Source organism: Trachemys scripta, chromosome 21 (assembly GCF_013100865.1).
Source record: "Trachemys scripta elegans isolate TJP31775 chromosome 21, CAS_Tse_1.0, whole genome shotgun sequence".
In the NCBI taxonomy this organism is placed as follows: domain Eukaryota; kingdom Metazoa; phylum Chordata; order Testudines; family Emydidae; genus Trachemys; species Trachemys scripta.
The window spans coordinates 3,551,093-3,577,036 of NC_048318.1; the positions used below are offsets into that span (position 1 = coordinate 3,551,093).

At 52.5% G+C, this 25,944-nt stretch overlaps 2 protein-coding genes and 1 long non-coding RNA gene across 9 annotated transcripts in view; 2 read left to right on the plus strand and 1 right to left on the minus strand.

Moving 5' to 3' along the window:
* ST3GAL4 (ST3 beta-galactoside alpha-2,3-sialyltransferase 4) overlaps positions 1 to 3,747 on the plus strand; it is a 154,999-nt gene extending 151,252 nt beyond the window's left edge. For all 5 annotated transcript variants that reach the window (XM_034754768.1, XM_034754767.1, XM_034754769.1 and 2 more), the window contains one exon: positions 298 to 3,747. In XM_034754768.1, coding sequence (XP_034610659.1) covers positions 298 to 384 — 87 coding nt within the window. In that variant the 3' untranslated portion in view covers positions 385 to 3,747. The remainder of the gene's footprint in view (positions 1 to 297) is intronic.
* A 93-nt stretch (positions 3,748 to 3,840) lies between these two features.
* The window catches only part of LOC117868639, a 42,936-nt gene continuing 20,832 nt past the window's right edge, over positions 3,841 to 25,944 (plus strand). For both annotated transcript variants that reach the window (XR_004643677.1, XR_004643676.1), the window contains exons 1-2: positions 3,841 to 4,982; positions 7,990 to 8,097. This is a non-coding gene — a long non-coding RNA (uncharacterized LOC117868639). The remainder of the gene's footprint in view (positions 4,983 to 7,989; positions 8,098 to 25,944) is intronic.
* The window catches only part of KIRREL3 (kirre like nephrin family adhesion molecule 3), a 708,943-nt gene continuing 705,182 nt past the window's right edge, over positions 22,184 to 25,944 (minus strand). For both annotated transcript variants that reach the window (XM_034754766.1, XM_034754765.1), the window contains one exon: positions 22,184 to 24,205. In XM_034754766.1, coding sequence (XP_034610657.1) covers positions 23,762 to 24,205 — 444 coding nt within the window. In that variant the 3' untranslated portion in view covers positions 22,184 to 23,761. The remainder of the gene's footprint in view (positions 24,206 to 25,944) is intronic.

The window sequence follows — 25,944 nt, forward strand, 5'->3', positions numbered from 1 at the left end:
GTTGTGAACCACTGATCTAAAACACAAGTGCAGCATGAATCCAGGTTGAATCTCGGCAGTTGTAGGCATTAAATATTCAATTCTTAAAACAATGACAGTCCCCTTTTAAAGCTGCAGGCCACTCCCCCCTCCCCCCCCCCAGCATCACGAAGGGCGAACCGCGACAGGGCAGGGTGGGGAGGAGCTGGACTCACAGCCTTTCCCGTCTAGCTAGGCTTTTATCAGGGGGCTTGTCGCCATGGCATCTGGCCTAAAGAGCTCTCTTTTGTCTGTCTCTCTCTTTTGTCTGTCTCGCAGGCGTCGGAGCACAATGTCTCGCACGAGGCATTAGCAATAAAAAGGATGCTTGAATTAGGTGTCCTCAAGAACCTTACGCACTTCTGATGGGACATGGACTAGAATTTCCCTGCGTTGCCTTGGCCTCCGCCTTGGCTGCCTGTCACCCAGCGCGTCCCAACATCCACCGGGCCGGAGATACCACTGCTGCGCCGCAGGGCCCTGAATGGGCTCCTTGCTTGTGGTGGGGGCTGGCTGCTGGGGACAGCGCTGGTCCTGGAGAAGGTAGACAGAGGGTAGAGGGCTGCGGAGTCCCCCTCGGCCAGGCTGACGTGGCTTTCGGCCGCATCGTGTCAAGGCTCAGAAGCAGAGCATTTGAAATTCAGAAGCAGAGCATTTGAAATCCTTACAGTCGTGGGGTGGCAGGATCCCTTTGCGGCCAAGCCAACGCTGACTTGCCGGCCTTCAGGGTGGTGCAGAGGGTGCCCCCGTGGGATGGGCCCTCGTGGCTTGCTGGTGCACCCATCTCTTTGGTCTGCCCGGTCCGCGTAGGGGACTGGGGCTGTTTGCCGCACTGTTGAACTGAACCCTGGACAGCGGAAGAATAGTCAACTTCTCGCCAGATCGGTTTGCTTTCTGTCTGAATGAGGCAGCGGGGCTGGTTTGACACCCCCCCATTCCTCCCTGCCGGAGGGGCTGGCTCTGGGGGTGCGGCACATGGGAATGCTGCTGTAGGTGGAAGCTGTAATGGTGTCCTTTTTTTAAACATTTATGTCGTGGGGGGGAAGGGGTATCATGCTGATGGGGTTTTAGACCGACCCCTCTTCTCTCCCCCCCCTCCCCCCCAGTGCTGCTTCCCAGTGGGAATGGGGCAGGGAGGCAGAGTGGTGGGAGCGTTAAATTATTCTTCACTGACAGAGCACAGCTGCCTTCGTTTCTTCCCCCCCCCCAGCCCCACCCTTTCTGCCCGAGGCCTCCCCCTGCTCCCCTTCTCCACCAGAGCCCAAGCGTGCCCCCCCACCAACCGCAGCTGGAGGAGCCTCAGCCGAACCACCCTGGCCCACCGGCTCGAGCTGAGCCCCCGCCGCCTTCGGGGAGAGGTGAAGCCCCGTCCATGGGGCAGAGCGTGGGCAGGGCCCTGGCTTGGGTTAGGGGAGGCTTAGCCTCCCCATGCCTATGACACCCACCGCCCATTGGGTACTACACAAGCTGCCGGACTGCACCCTGCTCCCGGCCAACGTGTCTTGGCCCTAAACATTCAGGGCTCAGACGGGAGGTGAGTCTCTATAGCCCGCCCTGCAAGCCGTCTCCTCTCTGCTGAGATTCCCAGCCGTCGGGCTCTGGGCACACCACCTGGGAGCTGGTCCTTTAGATCCTGAAGCGGGGCAGGGGACATATATGCTGCTAAAGCCCAGATCTCTCACTGGGGTGGGGGAAATAGGGGGGAAAGGTTCTTTTTCAAGGTGCTGACCTGAAGGGGGTGGGACAGAGCAGAAAAGTCTCTCCTGAGCAGGCACTGCTGTGGCTCAATGCTGGTTAATTTAACGAACTAATTTAAATGATTATTTATCTGAGAAGCGTCGGTGTCTGTTGCAGAACGAGTGTAATGTTGTTTCCATTGAATTGCCCTGTGGGGGGCTGAGGAGCAGTGGGATTGAAACTGTATCATCCTTCTGCTTTGCCTGAAGGGGGAGTGACCTTCGGGGATACTCCCCCCTAACCCAGCCCCCTCTTATCCGGCATAGCGGCACAGGCTTGGGGTAGCAGCTTTGTGCCCCGGGTGTCTGTAGGGCTTTGACTTCATCACTAAGTGTCTGACCCCACTGAAGGACTCCCGTTGACGTAGCGAGTGCTGGATTAGGGCCCAAAGCTCTTCCTACCACTGCACCCCTTCTCCCTTGTAGCACAGTCAGGCGTGTGTAACATGGTTGGTACCACTAGGGGGCATGGCTAGGGAATGAGCGTGTGTGTGTGTGTGTGTGTTGTGTCCATCCTTGCTGCCCCCTGCAGGAGGGGTGTGTATGTGTATGTGTGTGTGTCCATCCCTACTGGGTGTGCGTCTGTGTGTCCCTGTCCCTGCTGGAGAGGGGTGTGTGTGTGTGTGTGTGTGTGTGTGTATATATATATATATATGTGTGTGTGTGTGTGTGTATACATACATGTCCCAGGGCTGCTTGGTTCTCAGTACTCACAGCAGCTGGCTATCACCCGCTGAGGGAAGCCAGGAAGCCCAGCCTGTCCAATGGGCACAGTGCTGGATGCCCAGTGTATTGTGTGTCCTGCCCCCGCCTCCTCGGGAACCCCACCTACGGGCTCCTGCTCCGAGAGCCCCAGTCCAAGGGGCCAACGCAGAGGAGGTGGCTGAGCACTGGGTGTACTGGGGACAAGCAGGGGTAGGTTCGGGCTGATGCAGGGACCAGGGTGAGAAGCAGGCTGGACACTGGGTATTGCTAGGTGGGGAGAACAGCTCAGCCCTCCCTTGACTGTGGAATGGCTGCGGAGTGATTACGGCAGCCCAATGGCTGTAGCTGCCCTCTGCAGGGCCAGTACCCCTCCATCACTGTGGGCACTGTGTGGACACGTATGAGGATGGGCACAGGGCTTGCGGTCTCAGCAGAGCGTCCCCACTCTCATTCCTGCACTACATGCACTGCGGATACTGGAGAGTGCTGCTGAATCCCATGCTCAGGCAGGCAAGGAAGGGGATCCCCCCAGCTCCCTTTGTCGAGCTCTGAAGGTGGGCGGGAGATTTCTCAGCTGCCTCTTTGGACTTGTCCCTGGTGTCTCGGTGGCCGGCACCATGGCTGCTCAGTACCTTGCGGTGACGGCAGTGGTGGAACCCATGTGCCCCTGCTCTGAAAGTGCAGGCCCCTACCCTGAGTTTCCAAAGCGTTTGGCATTTGCACAGGTTTTTTAGGTGAAGGGAGGTGTGGAAGGGGAGAGGGAGGTGTGGAAGGAAATCACGAGAGACGACTTCTGCCCCTGCTCTCTGAGACCCAGGTACCACAGGAGCGATGGCACAGTGTGGTCCTTCCTGGGTCTGGTGGAGCTGTTCCCGAACTTCAGCAAGACAGGTTATGCCTACGTGTCCAGACCTGACCCCCTGGGGGCGGAACATTGAAATATTTACTGTACGGTATGTGTCAACTCTAAACTCCGTCACGCTCACTGGTCTTTGGAATGCTAGCCATCTCAGAATCCCAGTTTCCTCCGAAGATGACTGATGTATTACACCATGGTTCTATTGTAAAGACTTTTTTTAAGAGTTTTTTTTATAAAAGAATTCTTGCTCCAAAGACTGTACATAGGTAAATCTGCGAGATGTACTGATTGTCCCTTACCGTCTAGATTGTATATATTGTAAATCTAGATTGCAGTTTAAAAAAAAAAAAATCTGGTGTGAAGAATGAAACGTATGCTTAAAAAAGGCAAAACAAAGGACTTCATTTGTGGATAAAACACTAAAAAAGGCGTTTGGTGGCCAAGTTTCATTTTTCTTTTGGTGTGTGTGTGTGTGTGTGTGTGTGTGTGTGTGTGTGTGTGTGTGTGTGAGAGAGAGAGAGAGAGAGAGAGAGAGAGAGAGACTGCAGTGTCAGTGAAAGATGGCAGGCCAGCAGCCCTGGTACTTATCCATACTCAACTTTCAAATCGGTTAGTGGGACACATTTAGCACTGCCTTCTGGATAATAGGAACAGCTGTAGCCAGTATGGCTTCGGAAACAGCCAAACCACTGTTGAGAACATTAGAATTTGTCAATTTTCAAAATTAGAATGAAATAAAAGTACAAACGAATCAATCTGTAAAGAACGATAGAAACGTTTACCGTGCTTTTAATCCTCAAAATGTTTTGCAACTAGTCTCAGCTGGGTGAGTGTTATCCCTCATTGTACAGGTGGGCAAACTGAGGCAGAGAGGGGCAGCGATATGCCAAGCTGATTGGAAAAATGGCAAAAAATCCCATCATTTTTTCCCATAAAACAAATGTCGTCATAATTTTAAATCTTTGCAAACCACTTCCTAGTGGTAGTGCTATGCTGAAGGGAAGCAGCACTTATACGGCCTGCTCTGTGTGTTGGTGGGATGGAGCGTGTACCCGACACAGGCTATGCATGGGTTAAATGTGGCTGTGAGGCCAGTTCTGTTAGTGGGCTGCACCTGGAGGCTTAATTGATTATGAGGCCCAGCTGGGCAGAAGCAGCCTGGCTTGTACAAGGAGAAGAAGTTTGTAGCAGAAGGGGGCTGTAATGGGGGTGTCTGTAGCCACCATCTGGGAGCAGACAAATGGTGAGGAGGAAACCCGGGGTGAATAAACCCTGACTCCTAGCCCTGGAAGAAGGGCCAACCCAGAGAAGTTGTGGGGAAAGGGAGCCTGGGAGAGGCTGGGTAGGAAGGAACCCAGGGAAACAACAGCAAGGAGGGGGATGGGGCAGACCGTGGCTGCTGGTTATAGGCTCCCTGGGCTGGAACCCTGTGTAGAGGGAGGGTCTGGCTTCCTTACCAGCCACTGACCAAAGAGGCATGAGCCCAGAGCCCGGGCTGGAGACCTGACACAACGGCTAGGAATTACTTGTTGGACTTTATCATCAAATATCGACAAACATCGTCGCCTGGCTGGCGGGAAGCGAGGCCGCCACGGCACCGGAACGACTGTCAGCAGGGGGCACCGTATGGGGAGAGAGCTGCTACGCCACCCCTGGCTCCTGCGGTGAGTGACCCCTTTGCCATCAGGGGCTGTTGTTCTGTTGTAGGTCTGTGAGGTGCCCAGCCCAGCTGGTGTCCAGTCAGCACAAGACCCCAGCTCGTGTAGAGTGCAGCAGTGACTGGGGCCAGAGCTCGCAGGCTGGCGGGTGGGCCTCTCGCCGCCTTCCCAGCTGCGCAGCGGAGCTGGGACAAAGCGTGAAAGCCGGGCACAGGCCGAACTTAAAACTGGACATGCAGGGGTTAAATTGAGAGGTGCAGATCCCCCCTTCTCTCTGGCTTGGCTAAGCAGCACCCCTAGAGGACTGCACCCCCATTGACTGGTGGCATGAGAGCACCCCCTGCAGTTTAACTGCTTCTGACATGCCATGCCCTAGTTCAGTTGGCTGCTGCGGTTCCCGGCCAGGGTGGAGGGAGCGGAAGTACATGGAGCATTGCAGTTGTGTTTCTTGGTGACTGGCCTTTGCCGTTTGAAATGGGGAAAGATCCAAATGGAACGACCCAGGCACAGAGCCGGGTGTAAACGCTGCCGCCTTAGAACTACCCGGGGACTTCGCACGCTGACACAACCGCACCCCCCAGGCCTAAGCCCGCCCCCCAGTTCCAGGCGGTGTGAGTGTGTGACTGTCACTTTAACTGGGAGGAGGGGGGGCAACACGGGCATGGGGCTCCGGTGAAACTCTCTATTGCTAGGAAAGGAAAAGGCCTGTTCACCCTTCTGTGGGGTTCTCAACCTGTTTCTTTCAGAGCCCCCCTCAACATGCTATGAAAAACTCCAGGGCCCAGTGTGGGGGTGGTGCTGAGGGGCCGGGGGGGGACACCCTTGGGTATAGGTGTAGTTTGATTTTTATTTTGGGGAGCAAGGGCTGGTGGGGCTCGGGCCAGCTCCACATGGTAGGGTCCAGGGAGGGAGCGCCACCCCCTCCCCCGACTCACCTCAGCAGGCCACACACCTGGCTGGGTTGTGCGGGGACGCAACCAAAAATTATAATTTGAAGGGTGCGGGGGGCTCAGCTCAAAGAGTTTGAAAACCGCTCAGGGTGCAGGCAGGGGAGTAGCTAGGGGCTGGGTGCGGGCAGGGGAGTAGCTAGGGGCTGTGTGCAGGGAGGGGGGTAGTAGGGGCTGTGTGCAGACGGGTAGCTCAGGGTGCAGGGAGGAGTAGCTAGGGCTGTGTGCAGATGGTAGCTCAGGGTGCAGGCAGGGAGTAGCTAGGGGCTGTGTGCAGGCAGGGAGTAGCTAGGGCTATGTGTGGGCAGCGGGGTAGCTCAGGGTGCAGGCAGGGAGTAGCTAGGGGCTGTGTGCAGGGAGGGGGGTAGCTAGGGCCGTGTGCAGATGGTAGCTCAGGGTGCAGGCAGGGGGGGAGGCTAGGGGCGGGTGCAGGGAGGGGGGTAGCTCAGGGCACAGAGGGTACCCTAGAGTAGCTAGGGGCTGTGTGCAGGCAGGAGGATAGCTAGGGACTGTGTGCAGACGGTTGGTAGCTCAGGGCTGTGCAGGCAGGGGGGTAGCTAGGGCCATGTGTGGGCAGGGGGGTAGCTCAGGGCACAGAGGGTACCCTAGGGTAGCTTGGAGCTCTGTGCTGGGAGGGCTCCCCCTACTGTGGCTGCTCCCCAAGGGCTCTGCCGGCCCTGGAGCTGGGTCCCTCACCCGGGTGGCTCTGACTGGCTGCATGAGCAAAGGGAGCTGGGAGCTGCGGAGTAGCCGCAACCCTGGGTACCAGCAGCAGACGGAGGAATGCTCTGGCTGCCTGCTCCATGGCACCACCAGCAGAGGAGCAGCTGCACCACACTGCCTGGTTCTGGTTTCCCACCTGCCACCTGGCCAGAGGGCCAGAGCTGGGGGAGAGGAGGCGGTGGGGGTGGAGCTGACCCATGGACTGCCCCACTCTGTGAAAGGCACCGCAGTGTGGGGGGCTACAGCCTTGTGCCCACCCCCAACTCCGCCCATGGGTTCATGGCTTCTGCCCATGGGGAGCGCCAGGGCTTGGGGCTCCAGGTTTCAGCTGTGGGGCCCTGCAACCCCCCACCCGTGAGCCCTTTCTCATTTTGATGTGTGTATTTTCTGATGGCTTGTGATGTGAAAATCCTTCTCTGCTAGGGGAAATTCCAGCCGGGGGTTTATTTCTGTGTCCGTGCGGACTGGAACCGCAGCATCTATTTCATGTACGTGGATGTAGGCAGTCTGCTGACCAGATTGCAAGGCTTGTCTAGATCTCCCGCAGCTTCTGGAGTGGAAAAATATTTGTGGATATAACTATTATTTAGAAAATTATCTTTGGCTCAGAAATTAGGGTCATTTTTTCCATAGTGCGTTCCTCTGTAAGGGCCGTGGAACTCAGGAACCAAGTTCCCATTGATTCTAAATGTTGGAATCCCATTGATTCTAAATGTTCTAATGTGTCCTGGCCAATTCATCACGTGAAATTTACCTGCCAAGGAACAAGACTAATTAGCCTGCCCTTCTCATGATGAGCAACTTACCTGTCACACAAACTCTGGCTCTTTAAGGGAGTAGACCAGGGGTCGGCCACCTTTCAGAAGCGGGGTGCCGAGTCTTCATTTATTCACTCTGATTGAAGGTTTCCCCTGCCAGTCATACATTTTAACCTTTTTAGAAGGTCTCTTTCTATAAGTCTATATTATATAACTAAACTATTGTTGTATGTAAAGTAAATACGATTTTTAAAATGTTTAAGAAGCTTCATTTAAAATTAAATTAAAATGCAGAGCCCCCTGGACCAGTGGCCAGGATCCGTGCCACTGAAAATCCGCTCGCGTGCCATAGGTTGCCCACCCCTGGAGTAGACTTTTGCAAGGCTGCTTTCGAAGGCCAGCTGTGGGGGACAGGCCCAGAGCTTGCTGTGAAAGGGCATAACAAACAGAAGCCGTGTCTCGCCCTGCTGCCTTCGAATCCTTCCTCATTCTCATGTAATTTTTAAATTATTGTTGCCTATTCCAGGAAAGCGCTGCCCTGGAATTATGGCTCTTTGACTCTTCACAGGGTCTATTCTCTTTCAGCCTGTCTAGCTGCCAATCTGTGTTCCCAAAAGGGAAGAGTCCGCGTTCTCCCTCCTTCCACCCGGCATTAGATCAGTACACAGAGTGTGCCAGTTTTCCAATGGTTGGGTAGGTTTTTGGGTTTTGTTTTTTATTCTTTCACTTCTCTGCTTTCAAAATAAATCAATGGGAAGTGACAGATCTGTGGCTGGTTTTCTCTGGGAGGGAGCAAAGCTTAGCCCCATTGGCACTGGGATCGGACCTGCCTGCCTTCTGCTCCAACTCGGCCGTCTGTCTGTGTGTGAGAGACTTTCCCCCTCCCTCAGTGCCACAAAGTAACCCCCCCCCCCCCGCAAGGGAATAAAAAGTTTAACTAGAGAAAGCCCTGAGACAGCTGCTTGGGATTTTGTCACCAAAACTGCCTCCCCCCTGCCAACAGAAAAAGCAGGTTCAGCTAAACCGAAACTTTTCACAGGAAAATGTGTCAGGCATTTGGGGAGGGGAGACTTTTCTGCAATTTTTTTTTTCAGGCTGAAACAATTCAGCAAAATCGGCACAAATTTGCAAAACGTTTTGGTCGGCCCGAATCTGCATACTTTCAATTGAAATAACGGTTAGTCCAAAAAACGTTCGCCCTGCTCCACCAGTGAGGGCCCTGAGCAGAAGGCGATTGGCCTCCAAGTTGCCCTGTCCCGTTCATTCCCTCTGAAGCATCTGGCATTGGCTGCTGTCAGAAGACAGGACATTGGGCTAGATGGACCATTGATCTGATCCAGTGAGGCCGTTCCTATGGCTACTCTGGGCTCACTCTGTGTGATGTTTAGTGATGCATGTCGAAAAGGGCTCCGGTTCACCCTGGTGTGCAGTGGGAAATGTTTGGAAATCTCTAACACATCCGTGGGGTAGGAAAACCGTTGTCTGGCCAGCTGTCCAGAGAATTCTTTTCTATTTTTGTAAAGAAGCAAGCAGCCCCCAGCCCCGTGTGCTTGTTTCTCACCTAACATGTTCTCTCCATAAAATCCCATTGCCCCAGTGTTCTGCTGTGATGTTCCTAAGCGCCGCGGCATGCGAGGGTATTACTGTTGCTCTCTGGGTTGTCGGAGCAGCTCCTTGGGTGGTTGCTGCAGTACCATGGCTGGGATTGCTTCCTGGATGCTGGGACATATGATGGTTAGTAGCTTTCTCAAGCTACCATGGCAGGAGGCTGCAGCATCTATCCACGGGGTGGTAGCAATGGTGGTGGCTGGTCCTCCCCTCGGTGCAGTCTGCATTCTGCTCCAATTCCTGCATGTCATGGAGATGCCCCTGCCCTGTATCCCCTGGGGTGAGGCCACACCTGACCCTAATGCAGGGGTGGGCAAACTTTGTGGCCTGAGCATCACGTCTGGGTATGGAAATGGTATGGCGGGCCATAAATGCTCATGAAATTAGGGGTTGGGGTGTGGGAAGGGGTGCAGGCTCTGGGGTGGGGGATGAGGAGTTGGGGGTGCAGGAGGGTGCCCCAGGCTGGAACTGAGGGGTTTGGAGGGCAAGAAGGGGATCAGGGCTGGGGCAGGGATTTGGGGCCTGGGAGAGGGTCAGGGGTGCAGGCTCTGGGCAGCGCTTACCTCAAGCAGCTTCCGGAAGCAGCGGCACGTCCCCTCTCTGTCTCCTACGCAGAGGCACGGCCAGGCAGCTCTGTTGGCAAGCACTACCCCTGCAGCTCCCATTGGCCACGGTTCCTGGCCAATGGGAGCTGCAGGGGCTGTGCTTGGGGTGGGGGGCAGCGTGTTGAGCCCCTGGCTGCCCCTACACTTAAGAGCCAGAGGGAGGACATGCTGCTGCTTCCGGGAGCCGTGCAGAGCCACAGCAGGCACGGAGCAGGGCCAACCCCGGACCCTGCTCCCCAGCTGGAGTGCCAGAGCGGGGCAAACCCCGGACCCCGCTCCCCAGCGGGAGCTTGAGGGCCGGATTAAAACGTCTGAAGGGCCGGATGTGTCCTCCCCCGAGCTTGCCCCTGGACACCTGGGTGATCTGTGGCAGAGCAGGGAACTGAAGCGGGGGCTAGTGCCCTAACCACTCTAAGCAAGAAGCAACAGGGTTAAGGAGAACCCACGAGGGACTGACGGTCTTACTCACAGTACGTGAAACAAGAACAAACCCAACACTGCTCCAGCACGTACCATTGCTCTGCTTCCCAGTCTGCCCCAGCACAGAAATCCCTGGCTTGAAATTTGGACTGTCCATGAAGCATGATGATTGCACTGGATTAAGTGGATACAATCATTCCTCACTGTTGGTTTGTGCATGTGTGTGTGAATTCCAGCCAGGACTTCTTTGTTTTAAACTGGGCGCTTTTGTTACAAACACATGTGTCAACCCCCCAGTTCTTTTGGCTCATTCTCCCGGCAGGGACCCATTAATTGCGTTCTGTCAGGAGTATCACGCTGCCCGGTACTCTCTTGTTGTTTCCTTGTGCTACCTGGTGTCTGGATCCACCTATAGTCTCTTGTCTTAGACTGTAAGTTCTTTGGGGGCAGGGACTATATCTTTGTACAACATTTAGTGTAGTGAAGTGGTCGTGAGCGGGTTAACTGGTTAGCCAGAATGTTATAGGATGGATCTATACTCTACCCCTTCCCTCATTTTCTGGTTAGGCAGTGGGAGTCCCCACTCTAATGTGACGATGCCATTAGATAAAGCAGCCAGTTCCCAGCCTGCAGTCCTGCCAGGTGACTTACTTTTGTTGCACCGAGCAGACCCTTTACACACCTAGCCCAGTGGCCCATGCCTGGGGCTGCCAGATGCTAATGAAATACAAATAACACACAATCACAAAAGCTGTGATCGATAGCTCCAGGTGCCCCCGAGGCTCCCTGACGCCAGCGCGGACCCAGGCATCTCTCTGGAGCTTGGATCATTGGAAATGACTGTTTTCCGGGTGAGACTCCACCTTTAGCCAGGTAGTGAGGGCTGAGCGGCCCGGGCAGGGCCCAGCCTCCGAGCGCCATGCCTGGAGTCACGTTTCTTCGGGGTCCTGAAGAATGTAAGGTTTAATGAAACAAACAAGCGCTCAAAAGGCAGCTCCCCAAGCAAATTGGTTAATTTGCAGCCAGTTTAATTGCTCATCACTGTTGCTTGTTACATATTAATGAACAGATGGTTGGAAAAGCTCCTGCCATAGACGGAGGCCTCGGAAATATACTGGCAGGCAGCTGGGCCTCTGAACAAATCATTAACTGCTCGCGAGGGGCAATCGGCTGCCAAGTATTTGCATATTAATCAAACTTCATGAATTATGTGTGGAGGATGAGGTGGGGTCCTCCCCAGGCAGCAGCTGTGTGGGCAGGGGGTGTGAAATGGAAAGGGGTGTAACTGCAGTTACAGCACAGGGCCAGCAGGTGGCAGCAACAGCATTTCCTTGGGAAAGAGAGCGGCATTTAATGGGGTTTTTTGTTTGCCACTGTGTTAGTGTGAAAAAGAAAATCTCCTGCTCTGCATGTGAAATCCCAGCCTGCCGCTCTTGGGCTGCTGCAGGAGAATGGCCTAAGCCCCTGCAAAGCCGTGCCAGGGAGGCGCCCCGCGTTTCCTGCCGGCGGCTTCTAATTTTGCAAAGGTGGGATTGCAAATACTCATCGAAGGTTGAGCCCTACGCAGAGCTGTTCATCCACGGCTCTGCGAGCTTATTGACGCCCACGCTCTCCTGAGGCTTGGTTGGCCCAGGGACTAGGTTTTTCCGTTTCCCAGGACAGGATATGAGACTTGGACTCAGGTCAAGTCTAGTGTAACCTCTCCTGTGCCAGGGGGCCAGGGGCCCACCCAGGCTGTCCCCTTTCCAACAAGCCTGGTTAATTTTCACCCAAAGATGGAAAGAGCAGACTGGGGGAGCAGGGGGATGTGACGAGTGTCTGAGGGAGGGGGAGACAGTGACCCGTCGAGGATGTGAACTTGAAGGGAGGGGTGAAATTAAGAAAGCGGGAGGGGGGGGTGTTAATGTGGATCTCAGGAGCAGTGTCCTGGGAGGCCAATGTACTGAGGAGTCCATGGGATGGAAATGGGGAAGTCCCATCACTGGGGGATCCAACTGGACAAATCGCTGGCAATGGCCTGACGCTGACCCCGGGGCCAGGCTAGATGGGCTGGTTTGGGCTCCTTCCCAAGCTGCTTGTTCGGGGCGGTAGGGATTTTGAGTGCTATAGAAATGCTCAGGAACATTGTTCTTCCCTGACCTGTGAGTGGGCAGCCCCTGGCCAGCGTTGGAAGGGCTAGTGTATCTGGTAGGGTATATCTGGGGCAGCTCAGTGGCCCAGGTAAACGGGGGGGATATATGGGGTAAGAGGGGCAAAGCCTGTTGGACCTCCAGGTGGGTCCCCGGGGCTCAGAGGAGGTTGGGTTGGCCTGTTGCTCTATGAAGTCTGATACTGGGCAGTGTCTGAAAACCCACCCTCCCCCTCCCCCCACCCCCATGTGTTGCACCAGGGAAGGAGGCATGATTCCTCCAGCACCTTGGTGGTGATTAGCTTATGTCCCATAGTGTGAGAACATCAGAATGGCCATACTGGATCAGACCAAAGGTCCATCTAGCCCAGTATCCTGTCTTCTGACTGTGGCCAATGCCAGGTACCCCAGAGGAAATGAACAGAGCAGGACAACTATCAAGCGATCCATCCCCTGTCGTTCAGTCCCTGCATTTGCCAGTCAGAGGCTTAGGGACTGGGGTTGTATCCCTGCCCATCCTGGCTAATAGCCATTGATGGACCTGTCCTCCATGCACTTACCTAGTTCTTTTTTGAACCCTGCTATAGTCTTGGCCTTCACAACATCCTCTGGCAAAGAGTTCCAAAGGTTGATTGTGTGTTGTGTGAGAAATATTTCCTTTTTGTTTGTTTTAAACCTGTTGCCTATTAATTTCATTGGGTGACCCCTAGTTCTTGTGTTATGAGATGGAGCATATAACACTTCATTATTTACTTTCTCCACACCAATCATGATTTTATAGACCTCTATCATATCCACCCTCAGTCGTCTCTTTTCCAAGCTGAGCACTCCCAGACTCTTTCATCTCTCTTCATATGGAAGCTGTTCCATCCCCCTGATCACCTTTGTTGCCCTTCTTTGTACTTTTCCAATTCTAATATAACTTTCTTGAGATGGGGCAACCAGAACTGCATGCAGAATTCAAGGTGTGGGTGTACCATGGATTTATATAGTGGCATTATATTTACTGTCTCATTATCTATTCCTTTCCTAATGGTTCCTAACATTGTTAGCTTTTATGACTGTTGCTGTTCATTGAGCAGATGTTTTCAGAGAACTATGAACTCCAAAAATCTTTGAGTGGTAACAGCTAATTTAGACCCTATCAGTTTATATGTATAGTTGGGATTATGTTTTCCAATGTGCATTACTTTGCATTTATCAACATTTAATTTCATCTGCCATTTTATTGTCCAGTCACCCAGTTTCATGAGATCCTTTTGTAGCTCTTCACAGTCAGCTTTGGAGGTAACTGTCTTGAATGATTTTTGTATCATTTGCAAACTTCAGCACCTCACTGTTTACCCCTTTTTCCAGATCATTTATGCCTATGTTGAACAGCACTGGTCCCAGGACAGACTCTTGGGGGACCCTGCTATTTACCTCTCTCCATTGTGAAAACTGACCATTTATTCCCACCCTTTGTCTCCTATTTTTTAACTAGTTATTGATCCATGAAAAATCCTTTCCTCTTATCCCATGACAGCTTACTTGGCTTAAGAGCCTCTGTGAGCGACCTTGTCAGTGGCTTTCTGAAAGTCAAAGCACACTATATCCACTGGCTCATCCTTGTCCACATGCTTGTTGACCCACTCAAGGAATTCCAAAAGATTGGGGATGCATGATTTCCCTTTACAAAAGCCATGTTGACTCTTCCCTAGCACATTATCATCTATGTATCTGATAATTCTGTTCTTTACTATAGTTTCAAGCAATTTGCCTGGTACTGAAGTTAGGCTTACGGGCATGTAATTGCCAGGATCACCTTTGGAGCCTTTTAAAAAAATCAGCGTTATGTTAGCTACCCTCCAGTCATCTGATACAGAAACTCATTTAAGTGATAGGTTACATACCACAGTTAGTTCTGCAATTTCATATTTGAGTTCCTTCAGGAACTCTTGGGTGAATACCATCTGCTCCTGGTGATGTATTACTGTTTAATTTATCAATTTGTTGCAAAATCACCTCTATTGACACCTCAATTTGGGGCAGTTCCTCAGATTTGTCACCTAAAGAGAATGAGTCAGGTGTGGGAATCTCCCTCTCAGCCTTTGCAGTGAAGACCAATGCAAAGAATTCATTTAGTTTCTCAGCAACAGCTTTGTCTTCCTTGAGTGCTCCTTTAGCACCTCGATTGTCCAATGGCCCCACTGATTGTTTGGCAGACTTCCTGCTTCTGATGTGCTTATTTTTGCTGTTAGTTTTTGTGTATTTTGCTAGTTGCTCTGCAAATTCTTTTTTGGCCTGCCTAATTATACTTTTACTCTTGACTTGTCAGAGTTAATGCTCCTTTCTATTTTCCTCAGTAGGATTTGACTTCCAATTTTTAAAAGATGTCTTTTTGACCCTATCAATTTTACGCTGGTCTTCTTACTGTGTTTTTTTTTTTTTTTTTTTGGGGGGGGGGGGGGGGTATACATTTAATTCAAACCTCTATTACGATGTTTTTAAATAGTTTCCATGCAGTGTGCAGGCATTTCATTCTGGTGACTGTTCCTTTTAATTTCTATTTAACTAGCCTTCTCATATTTGTGGTGTTTCCCTTTTTTATTATCTGAGCATGGAATTCCTATCCATAGAGATTCTATGGTGCAGTTTAATTAAAGATTTTTATTATATTTGTCTCTCTGGTTTCTTTCACATCTAGTGCCATTCCCCCCCCAGAATGACCTAATTGGTCATTCCTGTATGTTTTATACCCTGGTATTACTGTGTCCCATTGATTATTGTCATTCCGCCAAGTTTCTGTGATGCCTATTATAACAATATTCTCATTTAATACCAGGCACTCAGCTTTGCCCATATTAATATTTAGACTTCTTGCATTTGTACACAAACACTTACTGAAATGTGTCAATGTTTAGCTGTCTGCATTTGTGTGATGTGACTGAATGGGACTCTTTTTCATCTGACTGTTTCTCTTCAGTTCCAACCTCTACTCCATCAACTTCTGTCCTCTCCTCTTTACTAGGATATAGAGAATCCCTGGTAATAGATCCTCCCCTAAGGGAGCAAATGGCTTGATTTTTCCCTTGTCATGTTTGGCCCCACTTCTTCCTTGCAGGGAGAACTGCAAGGTTGTCACCTGGGCCTTTATCTCCTCAGCCGGCTTCCTTCCATCCATCCCCGGAGCTGCACTGACGGCGTTTGGCCTGTGTGGTGTTGGGTGTGATTGGAAGCGGGGTGGTCTCGGGGGCAGCAGTATGCAGCAGCGATGGGCTCCAGCCAGTGATGGATTTCACTCCCCCCCCCCACCCCGGTGTCTGAGGCAGAGCTGGCAAACACGCGAAGGCCCTAGTGCTGCAATCAGGCTCTGAATCTCAGCAGAAAGAATGTGGTTTCTGTTTCCTAGAGGCAGGGAGAATTGCGGGTCTCCTGGGCCCCCTTGAGGGTACGTTTCTGTTACGACATGTGGTATGCGCTGGAGAAACAATACTCATGCCGAGCTCTTCTCGGCTGTAGACCTCAGAGCACTTTACAGAGGAGGTGACTTAGTCTCATTATCCTCATTGTCCAGACAGGGAAACTGAGGCACAGAGCGGGGGGGGGGGGGTGATTTGCCCAAGGTCATGCAGCAGCAGGCCGTTGCTCTATCCACTAGCTCATACTGCCTAGTGGCTAGTAAGAGACTGGGTATTTCCTTGTCCCAACCACAGAGTTCCCTCGCTGGCCCTGTGGTGTTAGAAGCAGCTGCACATTGACGCTCTCAGCAGCCAGTGCTGACATATCACAGTAAACCCAGGGCCCGCCCAAAGGGCTGGTAGTGTGGAGGGGGTGCAGTGTGGCAGGAAGGGGAGATATCCCTGCGGTCCTCGGAATTCTGCATCTGTTTTCCCCTGCTCAGGTGTGGGATCCTAGCACAGGAATGTAAGGACGGGCCAGGCGGGAGCAGGCCCCTGCGCTGTCTAGCCCGGTACCCCGCCATGGGCCAGCACTGCCGTTCCTGTCGGTGCCTGGTTCGCAAAGGCCCCGGGGAAGGAGGCTGCTGCTGTGGCAGGGTGCGATTATTTTAGCGAGGCGCCTGAAGCAGAGCACCTGCTTTGAACCCCCCAAGTCTGCTAGATTTGGGGCTGAGTTTTGCAAATAGCCCCTCACTCCGTAACCGGCTGATGCAAAGCCCTGGATCCAAGAAGCCCTCCTGGGCCAGATATTTGAGGCTTTCAGTGCGAGTTAGGCAGCTACCTCCTTTAAAAAGATCTGGGGGCCCAGAGCCGTTGGGGGTTGCAGTCTGCATCCTGAGCCCCATGCCGCAGCCTGAGCTAATAAATTGAGTTGATAAATAACAGCCCCGTCAGGCAGCCTAGCTGAGGTTGCAGGGATCAGGCTAACGATTGTGGGGGGCAGGCTGCTGGGAAGTTTACACACCGTGGGTCCTGTCTGCCCCCTTGTGGCCAAATATTAGAGTACAGCTGCCTCCTTGGAATCCCCCATCCGTCAGTGTATAGCCCAATTGAGACCCCTGCAGGTCAGGGGCAGGTGGGTCTGGCTATAGGAGTCCAGCTGGGTTGGGGCCCGGAGGTCAGCGGCCAGGAACTTCCAATAACTGGAGCTGCCCTTCTTTGTCAGTCAAACACCTTCTCCACACCACCTGTGTGGTGTCCCGTCTCCCTCTAGTGGTGGCTGGATCACATACAGCATTTGGGGAGCCTGGCTAACAGAGTCAACCAGGTCCCCTCGCTCAGGCAGCCGGAGCTCCTGCTTTAAGAGCTGGAGGTGCCTGGTTCAGTCCCTGCTGCCTATGACACATGCCTCTAGTGCCGTGAGAGGGCCTATCCCCTCATCCCGCCATCGGCCGCCCATGGTCCTGCTTCTGCTCCCTTTTGCTCCCACACAGTTCCTGCAATTTGGGGCCTCTGCAGCACGTTTAACCAAGTGGATTCCAGTTACTGGAAACAAAAGTGCTGTTGATTTCAGAGCGGAGCCTGCTTTGCTACGTCCTGGGGAGCCAACCCAGAGCAGGCACGGCACAGACAAGGGGAGGTAGCATGGCCCAGTGGATAGAGCGCCCGTCGAGGATTCCAGAGACCAGGGCTCGGTTCCGGGCAGTGTCAGTGATCGGCTGTGTGATCTCTGGGAAGTCACTGCCCCTCTCTGTGTCGGATCCTTGGTCTATTTTGATTGCGAGCTCTTTGGGTGGAGGCTGGTGTACATTCATGGCCTGGATCTCAGTTGGGTTCTTGGTGCTGCTGTGATACTAGAACGTGGCCCTACCCCAGGCCCCATTTAACGTGCCGCCCCCTGCTCTGGAGGGACCAGCTCCAGGCAGTTCAGTTGCTGTGGCCCATTCAATCCTTGCCTCTCTGCTGAGATGGCCGGGGATGGTGCTGTGATGTGAGCACTGGCCCATTGTGGGGTCTCAGGCCCGTTCCCAGGCTTTGGGCAGTGAAGTCTCTTGGGGGTGGAAGACCCACAATCCATTGCCAAGCCCCTGAGGTAACCAGGCCCCGCAGGGCACTGTGTGGGCAGAACTTGCTGGGTCTGACTCGCAAGGGGTCTCGCTCAGCAGCGTCTGCCTTCACTGGTGATAAGGAGCTGAGGGATGCAGAGGAAGCAGCAAGACTGATCTGTTTCAGTGGAGATTGCTGCATAATCATCTCTCCCACTGGGTCCTGATTGCCCGGGGAAGACACTCCCAGCGCCTCTCGCTGAGCGGTTTAATTACTCTCCAGCTAATGACCCAGACCATTGCTGTTGTGGACTGAAGGCCCCATCCTGGAGGTAGCTGGAAGGCCCCTTTGAGCTGCAATGTGGACAGCTGCCTCATTCTCCAGTCTCAGCATCATGGTTATCTGCCAGCTGTCCCGTCACCCACCCTGGGCCTCAGTGCTCAGCTCTGGATCCACGCAGGAGCTGCTGGGAGCTAAACCTGGGTTGGAGTGACCCATGCTGGCTCCTCTGTGGAGGGCTGGGGGACTTTGCTACTAGGGAGACTGGTCAAGAGACGCCAAGGACTAGAGCCACGGACACCGAACTGGTCTCTCACTCCTAGTGGTGGTTTTCTGAGACACTTGGTTAGGGTCACTGTGGAGGACATCTGTTCTGCCCAATGCAGAGTCCACAGGGTGCTTTGGATTCTCAACCTCCCCTGCCTTCTGGTCCTTGAGCTGTTTTTTAATGTTTTCCCTTTCGCTTCCGATTAGCTCTCCCTGTACAGACTGTGTGATCGTGTCTTTGTCTATCTATAGCATCCATTGTATGCCTGCATGCATTTAAAACCCTTGCCTAAGCAGCGGCTTTACCGAGAGAAGGCGGGAGAGAGGACTGGTTTTATATTCAGTTTGCTCTGTTATGCTGCTTTGGTCGGTTTGTTTGTAACTCTGTCCCCCCCCATCTGCTCTGGGTGTGGAGATGGTACCATGCTGCCGAAATTCTCCCACGCACACCATATTGCCAACCTCAGGCATTCGAAAAGTCTTGAGATCCGTTAAAATATTGTGAGGCTTTTAAAAAATATCTTTTGGACTCGTTTTCTGGTTTCTGAGCCTTTTGGGTTGTGTTTTCCAGCTTTTCCCTTAACCACCAGGGCTTGCAATGTACTTTGTAACAAAAGGAAAGCTAAGATTCTTAGCTAATCACTCCAGCAGTTGGAGCTTTGAGAGAAATCTCAGACAAAATCATGAGAATTAGCCACCCCGTGTACTCAGGAAACCAGCACGAATGAGCCCAGGGCCTCTTATTCCAGGAACTGGGGAACAAGGATATTGCCCATGCGCTTCACATGAATGAAATATCTGAATAGAAGAATTGCCCAGCTCTCCCATGTGGAAGCACTCCGAGGATGGTCCTTGACACACGGGTTGTCCAGGGAAGCAGGACTGATATGTACGCTTGGGGGTGGGCTGCACCTGTGCATTGCTTTGGACGGTATTAGAATTATAGCCATCACTGTCCTCTGGGCAAACTTCCTGCAGCCACTCTTGATGCACGAGTCCCATCAGGCCCAAAGCCAGAACCCCCCCGGCACCCAGCCACACCCCAGGTACAATGCCACCTTCTTGCTGTCTCTGTAGCAGAACCTTTATCAATGGAATTTTGGCCTGCAGCTCCCAAATTCACAAGCCAGGCTGGATTCAGGAGGGGTTTCCAGGGCTGCTCAGAGGGTTGGGGTTGGGCCACCTCTAGTGGAAGTCAGGGCAGAACATGCCTGTTTGAGGGGGAAACCGGGACAGACATTTGACCGATTGAGGCCACGAGGACTCAGGAGTCTGGTTTTCAAGCAGTTAGTCTCTTATCAGCTTCAAAATTGCCAGCATCCACCAGAGCCCTGACTCTCCTGGGGCCTAGCCCGGTTCTTCCCATCCAGGCTTACTGGCATTCTCTTCTCTAGACATGGCCTATTCTCACCTGCCTTTGCCTCCTGTCACCTGGGATGTGGCCGAGTTCCAGCTGTGGAACCCATAAAGACTTCTTTAGAACATAGCCATGGGGAGGTCGTGGAAGCTCCTTCAGTGGAGGTTTTCAATAGGAGGCTGGAGAGCCATCTGCCTTGGATGGTTTAGACACAAGAAATCCCGCTTCTTGGCTGGGGGTTAGACTAGATGACCCTTGCAGTCCCTAACCCTGATGATGCACTGTCTGTGAATCCTTCTCTTGGTGGGCTGGCTAACCCGAGAGCTTGACGCCAAGCCGAGCAGGTGCCTGGGGTGACTCTGTGGTGTGGGGTTGTGGAAGGGAGACTGGGAAAAGCGGAGGCCATTTCAGTGCTCTTAGAAAGAGCCGGGAGTGTAAGGTCCCTGCCTCTGCGTGTAAGAAGGAAGTGAGTTTCCCCAGTATTTCCAGAGCTTGTCTGCTGGCTATCCGGATAGATTCTGAGAGCCTGGTGACAAAACTAAGGCTACCAGAAGGGTCTGCGGTGGTGACTGAGTGCTTTTCTGGTCTGGCAGGGGTGTGGAGACACTAGGTCCTCTTCAGCTGTCTCGCCCTGATGCTGTCCAGACTTGGGTTGTAGGCTAAGGGTTAGGTCTGGGACAGAACCATGTGTACTCGGGGATAATACTGACTCGCCTCCCTAGGGGCCTGGTACAGCTGAACTCACTACTGGCTGTTTGTAAAGCTGCAAGTGCTCCAGGGCTGTGTGAAGTGTTTCAATCTCTACAGTCGTTTGGGCCAGCAGATCCTGGATGCTCCAGCCCGGAGCGTGATCTACCAGTCGATCGCCGTGGGCCCTTCTCCACTGCAGGCGGGAGCTGCAATTCCCAGCTCGAGGAGACGTACCCGCACTAGCTGTGGTCAAGCGAGCGCGCTAGACACAGAGCATAGCCGGAAGGGTTACCTGAGCCCATCCAAGGTGCTAGGGACGTACTCAGGCAGCTCACGGCTTGCACCGGGGCTACGCTCTTTCAGTGCACTAGTTCAATTACAGCTAGTGTGGGTATTAGCCCCTGTCTGGCGGGCCCCTCCCCTCAGCTACATGGGAAAGTGTGTGTCGAGGGGAGGGGGTTACTACTTCTAATAAGGTGTAGTAGCTGGAAATATGGGAGGGTGTCTCCACAGACCACCAGCAAATGCTCCACAGGTGGCAGTTAGGAACCATTACTCTAGTCCCTCTGCTTCTCAGGCCTTTATTTTCACTTTAATCCTTTAAATCTTCACCCATCACATGCCTCAATCCTCACAGCTCTGACTTGTCCCCGTGGACTGGGACAGGAGCGAGTCCTGAGCAGAGAATGTCCCAAAGACATTTACACTTCGTACAAGAAACGGGAGGTGGCCAGACAACTCCTTCAACCCTGTGCTGCCAACCTGCCCCAGCTCTGGGCTGGGGAGTTGGAGGCAATGGACTTGGTCCTATCGCCCAGTCGCCAGCCACCCAAAAGTTACATGTGCCGTGTTATATAGCGGGAACAACAGTGCAGTGGGGTGCGGTAATCCCTAGCTATTGAGAGCTGCTGTCCATTCCAGAGCCCCGGGAATGCTCCCTGGTTTCTTTATGCATGAGAGTATTTGCACATAAAGCCAAATTCTCTCCTCGACACTTGTTTAAATCAGGACTAACTCCTCTGAAGCGAAGGGAGTTACTTTGGAGTTACACGGGGGGAACGGAGAGCAGAATCTGGCCTTTTTTTACAATTAAAGGGAAACGCTCCTGGGATGGTTTAATCCCCAATATAAATGTCCTTGTTTTTTTACAAATCCTTTAACACCCCCTAGGGTCAACTGAACTGTTCCTATGACTTGTATTTATTTATTTCCCAATTCCAGCTAACACAGGCTTGTGGGGGTTTGGTTTTTAATGGGGGTTTGGATTTAAAGAGTGGCATTTGCAACCCAGCATTGAGAGGCAGAAAAGGACAGGGGGTAACATTTTTTAAAAAGATGCCTAAGTGACTTAGGTGCTTAAATGGCATTTACAGAAGTAACTTAGGCACTTGGAGCAGATTTGTGAAGGTAGTAAGGTGCCTAAAGATGCAGATAAGAGCCTGGATGCTTTTGCAAATCTTACTAGGCACCTAAGTCCCATTGACTTTCAATAACATTTAGGTTCTAAAGTGACTTAGGAGCTTTTGAAAAATTTACCCTTAGTCTGTTCAGTTTGACTTAAGTGATGGAAGTACAGGGACCAAACGCAAACAAAGGGTGAAAAGACCGAAAAGGGAGGATTTTTCATCTTGAATTAATTGTTAATTTAGATTGCAAGATTTTAGGTGCAGGACTGGTCTCTTGTTCTGTTTGGGCAGTGCCCAGTCCAACGGGAGGCCCTAGATCCTACCATAATAAATGTCTCAATAGTATAAATGGATCAAGTTCTGCTCTGTTACCACCATAGCAATAAACCTCTGACCCTTCTGAAGTGCCCCATGGCCTCTGATGTGTTAATGTGAGTCCAGACCTAGGGTGGGCCTGAATTTCCCCACCTCCCCCAAATTCTGCCTCGGAGCCTCTGTGTTCATACAGCGCCCAGCACACTGGGGCCAAAGCCCTGTAATATGAAAGTTAAATGAGAACAACGGGCCAGGCCAGATCCCCACAGCTAAATCAACCTCACACTCTGGCCTATTGGCATGAGATTGTCACACTGACTGCCATCTCTGCCAAGGGAATGACCATATCAAATCTGACCCAGCCGAGGCGATCAGCAAGGCCTGCCTTAAGGAGACTCCGTTTTGAAAGCACAGAAGCAGAGTGAAATTGGGAGTATGTGCCCTCGCGGAACGGACATGTTTATTTGATAGCTTCCAAATAACCTGAAAGGGCCCAGACACAGAGGAGCTTGTTACACCTCTTGTATTAATCTTCCAGTTGTGCTATTGGGGTAATACACAAGCAGCAGTAAGAGATTGCTCTCTGCTGGCGTGCCCCCCCGCTTTGGGAGGGCCCTCTGACCGTCATACCTAACTCAGATAGAGACAGTCCTCCGTTGCGCTGTGTCCAGCAACAGTTCCTGGCTCATGGCAGAGTCCCCTGGTGCATGAGAACTGCTGTGGAGCAGCAGGACGGGCCCCCGCGCGCTGTCAGTCCCAAGACACACTGTAATATGATGGACATTGAACACCAAATGAAAGAAGAGAACCAGATTTAGCAGCGTCAGTGCGCCTATGTTACACCACCGCCTGTTACGTTTCTGTTGCGCTTAAATGAAGCCACACCCTCTCATGGTCAGAAAACACAGCTCAGAGTCATGGGGTCACGAGTGGCGGGACAGGCGTGGCGGTTGATCTGAGATGCAAGCTCCCTGGAGTATCCTCCTGCAGCAATGCAGTGGAAGTCAGAGGAAGAGCACTGGGGGAAGGCCTCTGAGCCGACTCGCTCATCGGCTTCCCAGAGGGAAAGCAGCCCCCGGGGGAGGGCTTGCAGAAGAGAGGAAAGGCGAGGTGTTGGGGGGGAACCAAAGGGCTATAGCAGTGTGGCCCTGTCTGTGTGTGTGGGGAGGCCACCGTGCTGCTAGCCCCCGGGGCCAGTGGGAAGCTGCCCCTGTGGCCTGACCAGTGCGGACAGTTCTTGTTAAGTGAAGTAAGTGTTGAAAGGGCGGAAGGCTTATGTGAGGAGGGGCCATGGGCACAGGGTGGTTCTCGGCCCAAACAAAACTCTAGAGGGCTCCTGGCACTCTTCAGGGCACGCGTCTCTCTCCCCAAAGGGGGTACCAAGGAAAATGCCCTGGAAGAGGCTTCCGGTTCCTGGTGGGGGGGCTGGGGGTGCTGGGTGCCAAGGTCACAGCAAGGCTTGCCCCTTCCCCTCCCCACAGCGCCAGCCTCCAGGTCCAGCCTTCCTCGTGGTTTGTGCTTGAATCGGTTTGGTCTCGGCTGCCATAGTCTCCCCGCCCTGCAATGTTTAGACGTTGCCCCACAGGGCTAGGAAGGAGACTGCAAGTCTTCGGGGGGGGAGGGGGAAGAGCTGCCCAAGACACCCCTCCCTCCCCAAGGTACCCCACTGGAGCCAGGGGGTGTCGTTTTACTGTGGACGAAAGTGCTTTGGAAAATAAACTCATTAGAACCAGAATAAAGCTTGGGCCAAGATCACTTCTGCAGCTCCCAGCTGCTGGGGCTCTCCAGCGTCCAATGCCTCGGCCCCTGGCCATCCGTCCCCGCCCACCCCACACTGCTGGCCACATGCCAGCCGCTCACACGTGCGTCTGCATTCTCCTCTGCAGGGGCCGGCTGGGGTCTGAGTTCTGGGACGAGGACTGTGAGTGGTGGGAGGAGGAGGCCGAGGCCTTGCTGGCCTTGTCAAACTGGACGTAGCCGTCCTGCTTGCCGCTGCTGCTGACGCTGCTGTCGCACTGCGTATCGAGGAAGGAGCTGCTGTCGCTCATGGAGCCCCGCTGGAACTCCCGCTCGCACAGCTCGATGGAGCTGCTGCCCATGCCCAGCACGAAGCGCTGGCTGTAGTCGTAGAGCCGGTTCTGCCCGCTCAGGGTGGTATAGATGTTGGTGAAGGACATGCCCGTGGGCACCCGCTGCTTGTTGGCGGGCCTCAGGTCCGGCTGGCAGCCCGAGAGGGAGATGGTGGGGGTGGAATGGTGGTCCTTGAAGGTGTTCACGCTGTAGTAGCCATTGGTGGGGTCCTGAAGGGAGAGACAAGTTACTGTGACACAGCGGCCCTTTGGGGGGTCTGTCAGTAACACGTGTCAGGCCTGATATGCTCACTACATCTAACTCCTAAATATAAACCCACAAGGAGGCATGCAACATAGCATAGGGAAACTAATAACTCACTGCTCATTAATATTCTTGTGTGCTGTATGGATATGTGCTAGAAATGTGTTTGGCAAACAAGGAATAAGCCCAGTCTGCCCTAGACAAAGGAGTGGATATTTGCTTCTCTGACCAGGTTGGTTGTTGGGCAGGGACAACGAAGGTACATTTACATAAAAGGTAAACAAAGCCGCCAACCCAGCGAGTGGGGCAGATAGCCTCTTACCTCTAAAGACAGGGGGTCTGCACCTCTAGTGATAAGCAACTGAATTAGCTGATTGCATGCAATATTACTGTGCCATACAAGTATATTGAGTAAGGTCTTTTATAAAAACCTGTAACCCAACAGTGATTCAGATCACTGGCTCTCAACCTTTCCAGACATCTGTACCCCTTCCAAGAGTGAGTCTGATTTGTCTTGTGTACCCCAAGTTTCACTTCCCTTAAAAGTTACTTGCTTAAAACTCAGACATAAAAATACAAAATTGTCACAGCACACTAGTACTGAAAAAGTGCTGACTTTCTCATTTTTGACATATAATTCAATTGGAATATAAACTTTGTACTTACATTTCAGTGTATAGTATATACCGCAGTATAAACATGTCGTATGACATTTTTGTTTGTACTGACTTCGCTAGAGCTTTTCATGTAGCTTATTGTAAAACTAGGCAAATATCTAGATGAGGAGTTGTACCCCCTGGAAAACCTCTGCATACCCCTGGTTGAGAACCACTGATTTCAGATCATTGTGAATTGTCCGTATTAACACAATGTGAGGAAGTATGGATGATCACTGCTATTCTTTAAAGTCTGTGACCAAACACAGGGAGAAGCAGGTTTTCTCCAGGCAAGAGGGAAGGCAGCTATCTACCTGTCTGCAATGAAATTAAGCAGAGTGGAATCAAAACATTGGAAGCTCCATTTACACAGGAATCAACAGGGGGATGGGAAGTCAACAGGAAGGGAAGCACAGCAGAATCAATGAACTTTGGGAAGACAGCCTGGTGTCTATATTCCTTCAGGAGAGAGACGCTTGGTCTGGGTTTATTTTCCAAAGACTTTATAGTCCAGTAACCTTTGATGGATAGAAAAAGGGGAGAACACCCCATAGTTGTGCATCCCTTGGGGGATTATAGGGATCGGAGCTCTTGAAATCACAGACTGTTGGGTCCTTCAGCCAGGAAGGCCGAAGTCTCCGGGAAATGAACATAGGTGAGAGTGCTGCTCAGGCATAGAGTGTCACTTGCTGAAGTGAAGGTTTAGAAGTGTATTTTTACATTTGTTACCACTTACACTGATGGCTTCTTGTTTGTTTTACTATATAGCAATTCAGGGCTGTGATTGAAATAAGAGTCTGTCAACCCCCCGGGAACTTAATGAGCTGCCATGTAGTCTCAGGACAGGAGCAATGAGCTTAGTAAGGTTCTGAGAGTGCTATAGTCAGGAGGACTGGACGTTGCATGGCAGATGGTTTGGGGGGAAATCTGGGACCGAGCGGGTGTTGGGCTTGTGACAAGATGGTTGATATAGTATGGTGGGTACTGCGCTTTTCTTGGGGGGGGCACTAAAATACCACCCCTTACCCCTGCTCTTGGGGCACCAAGGG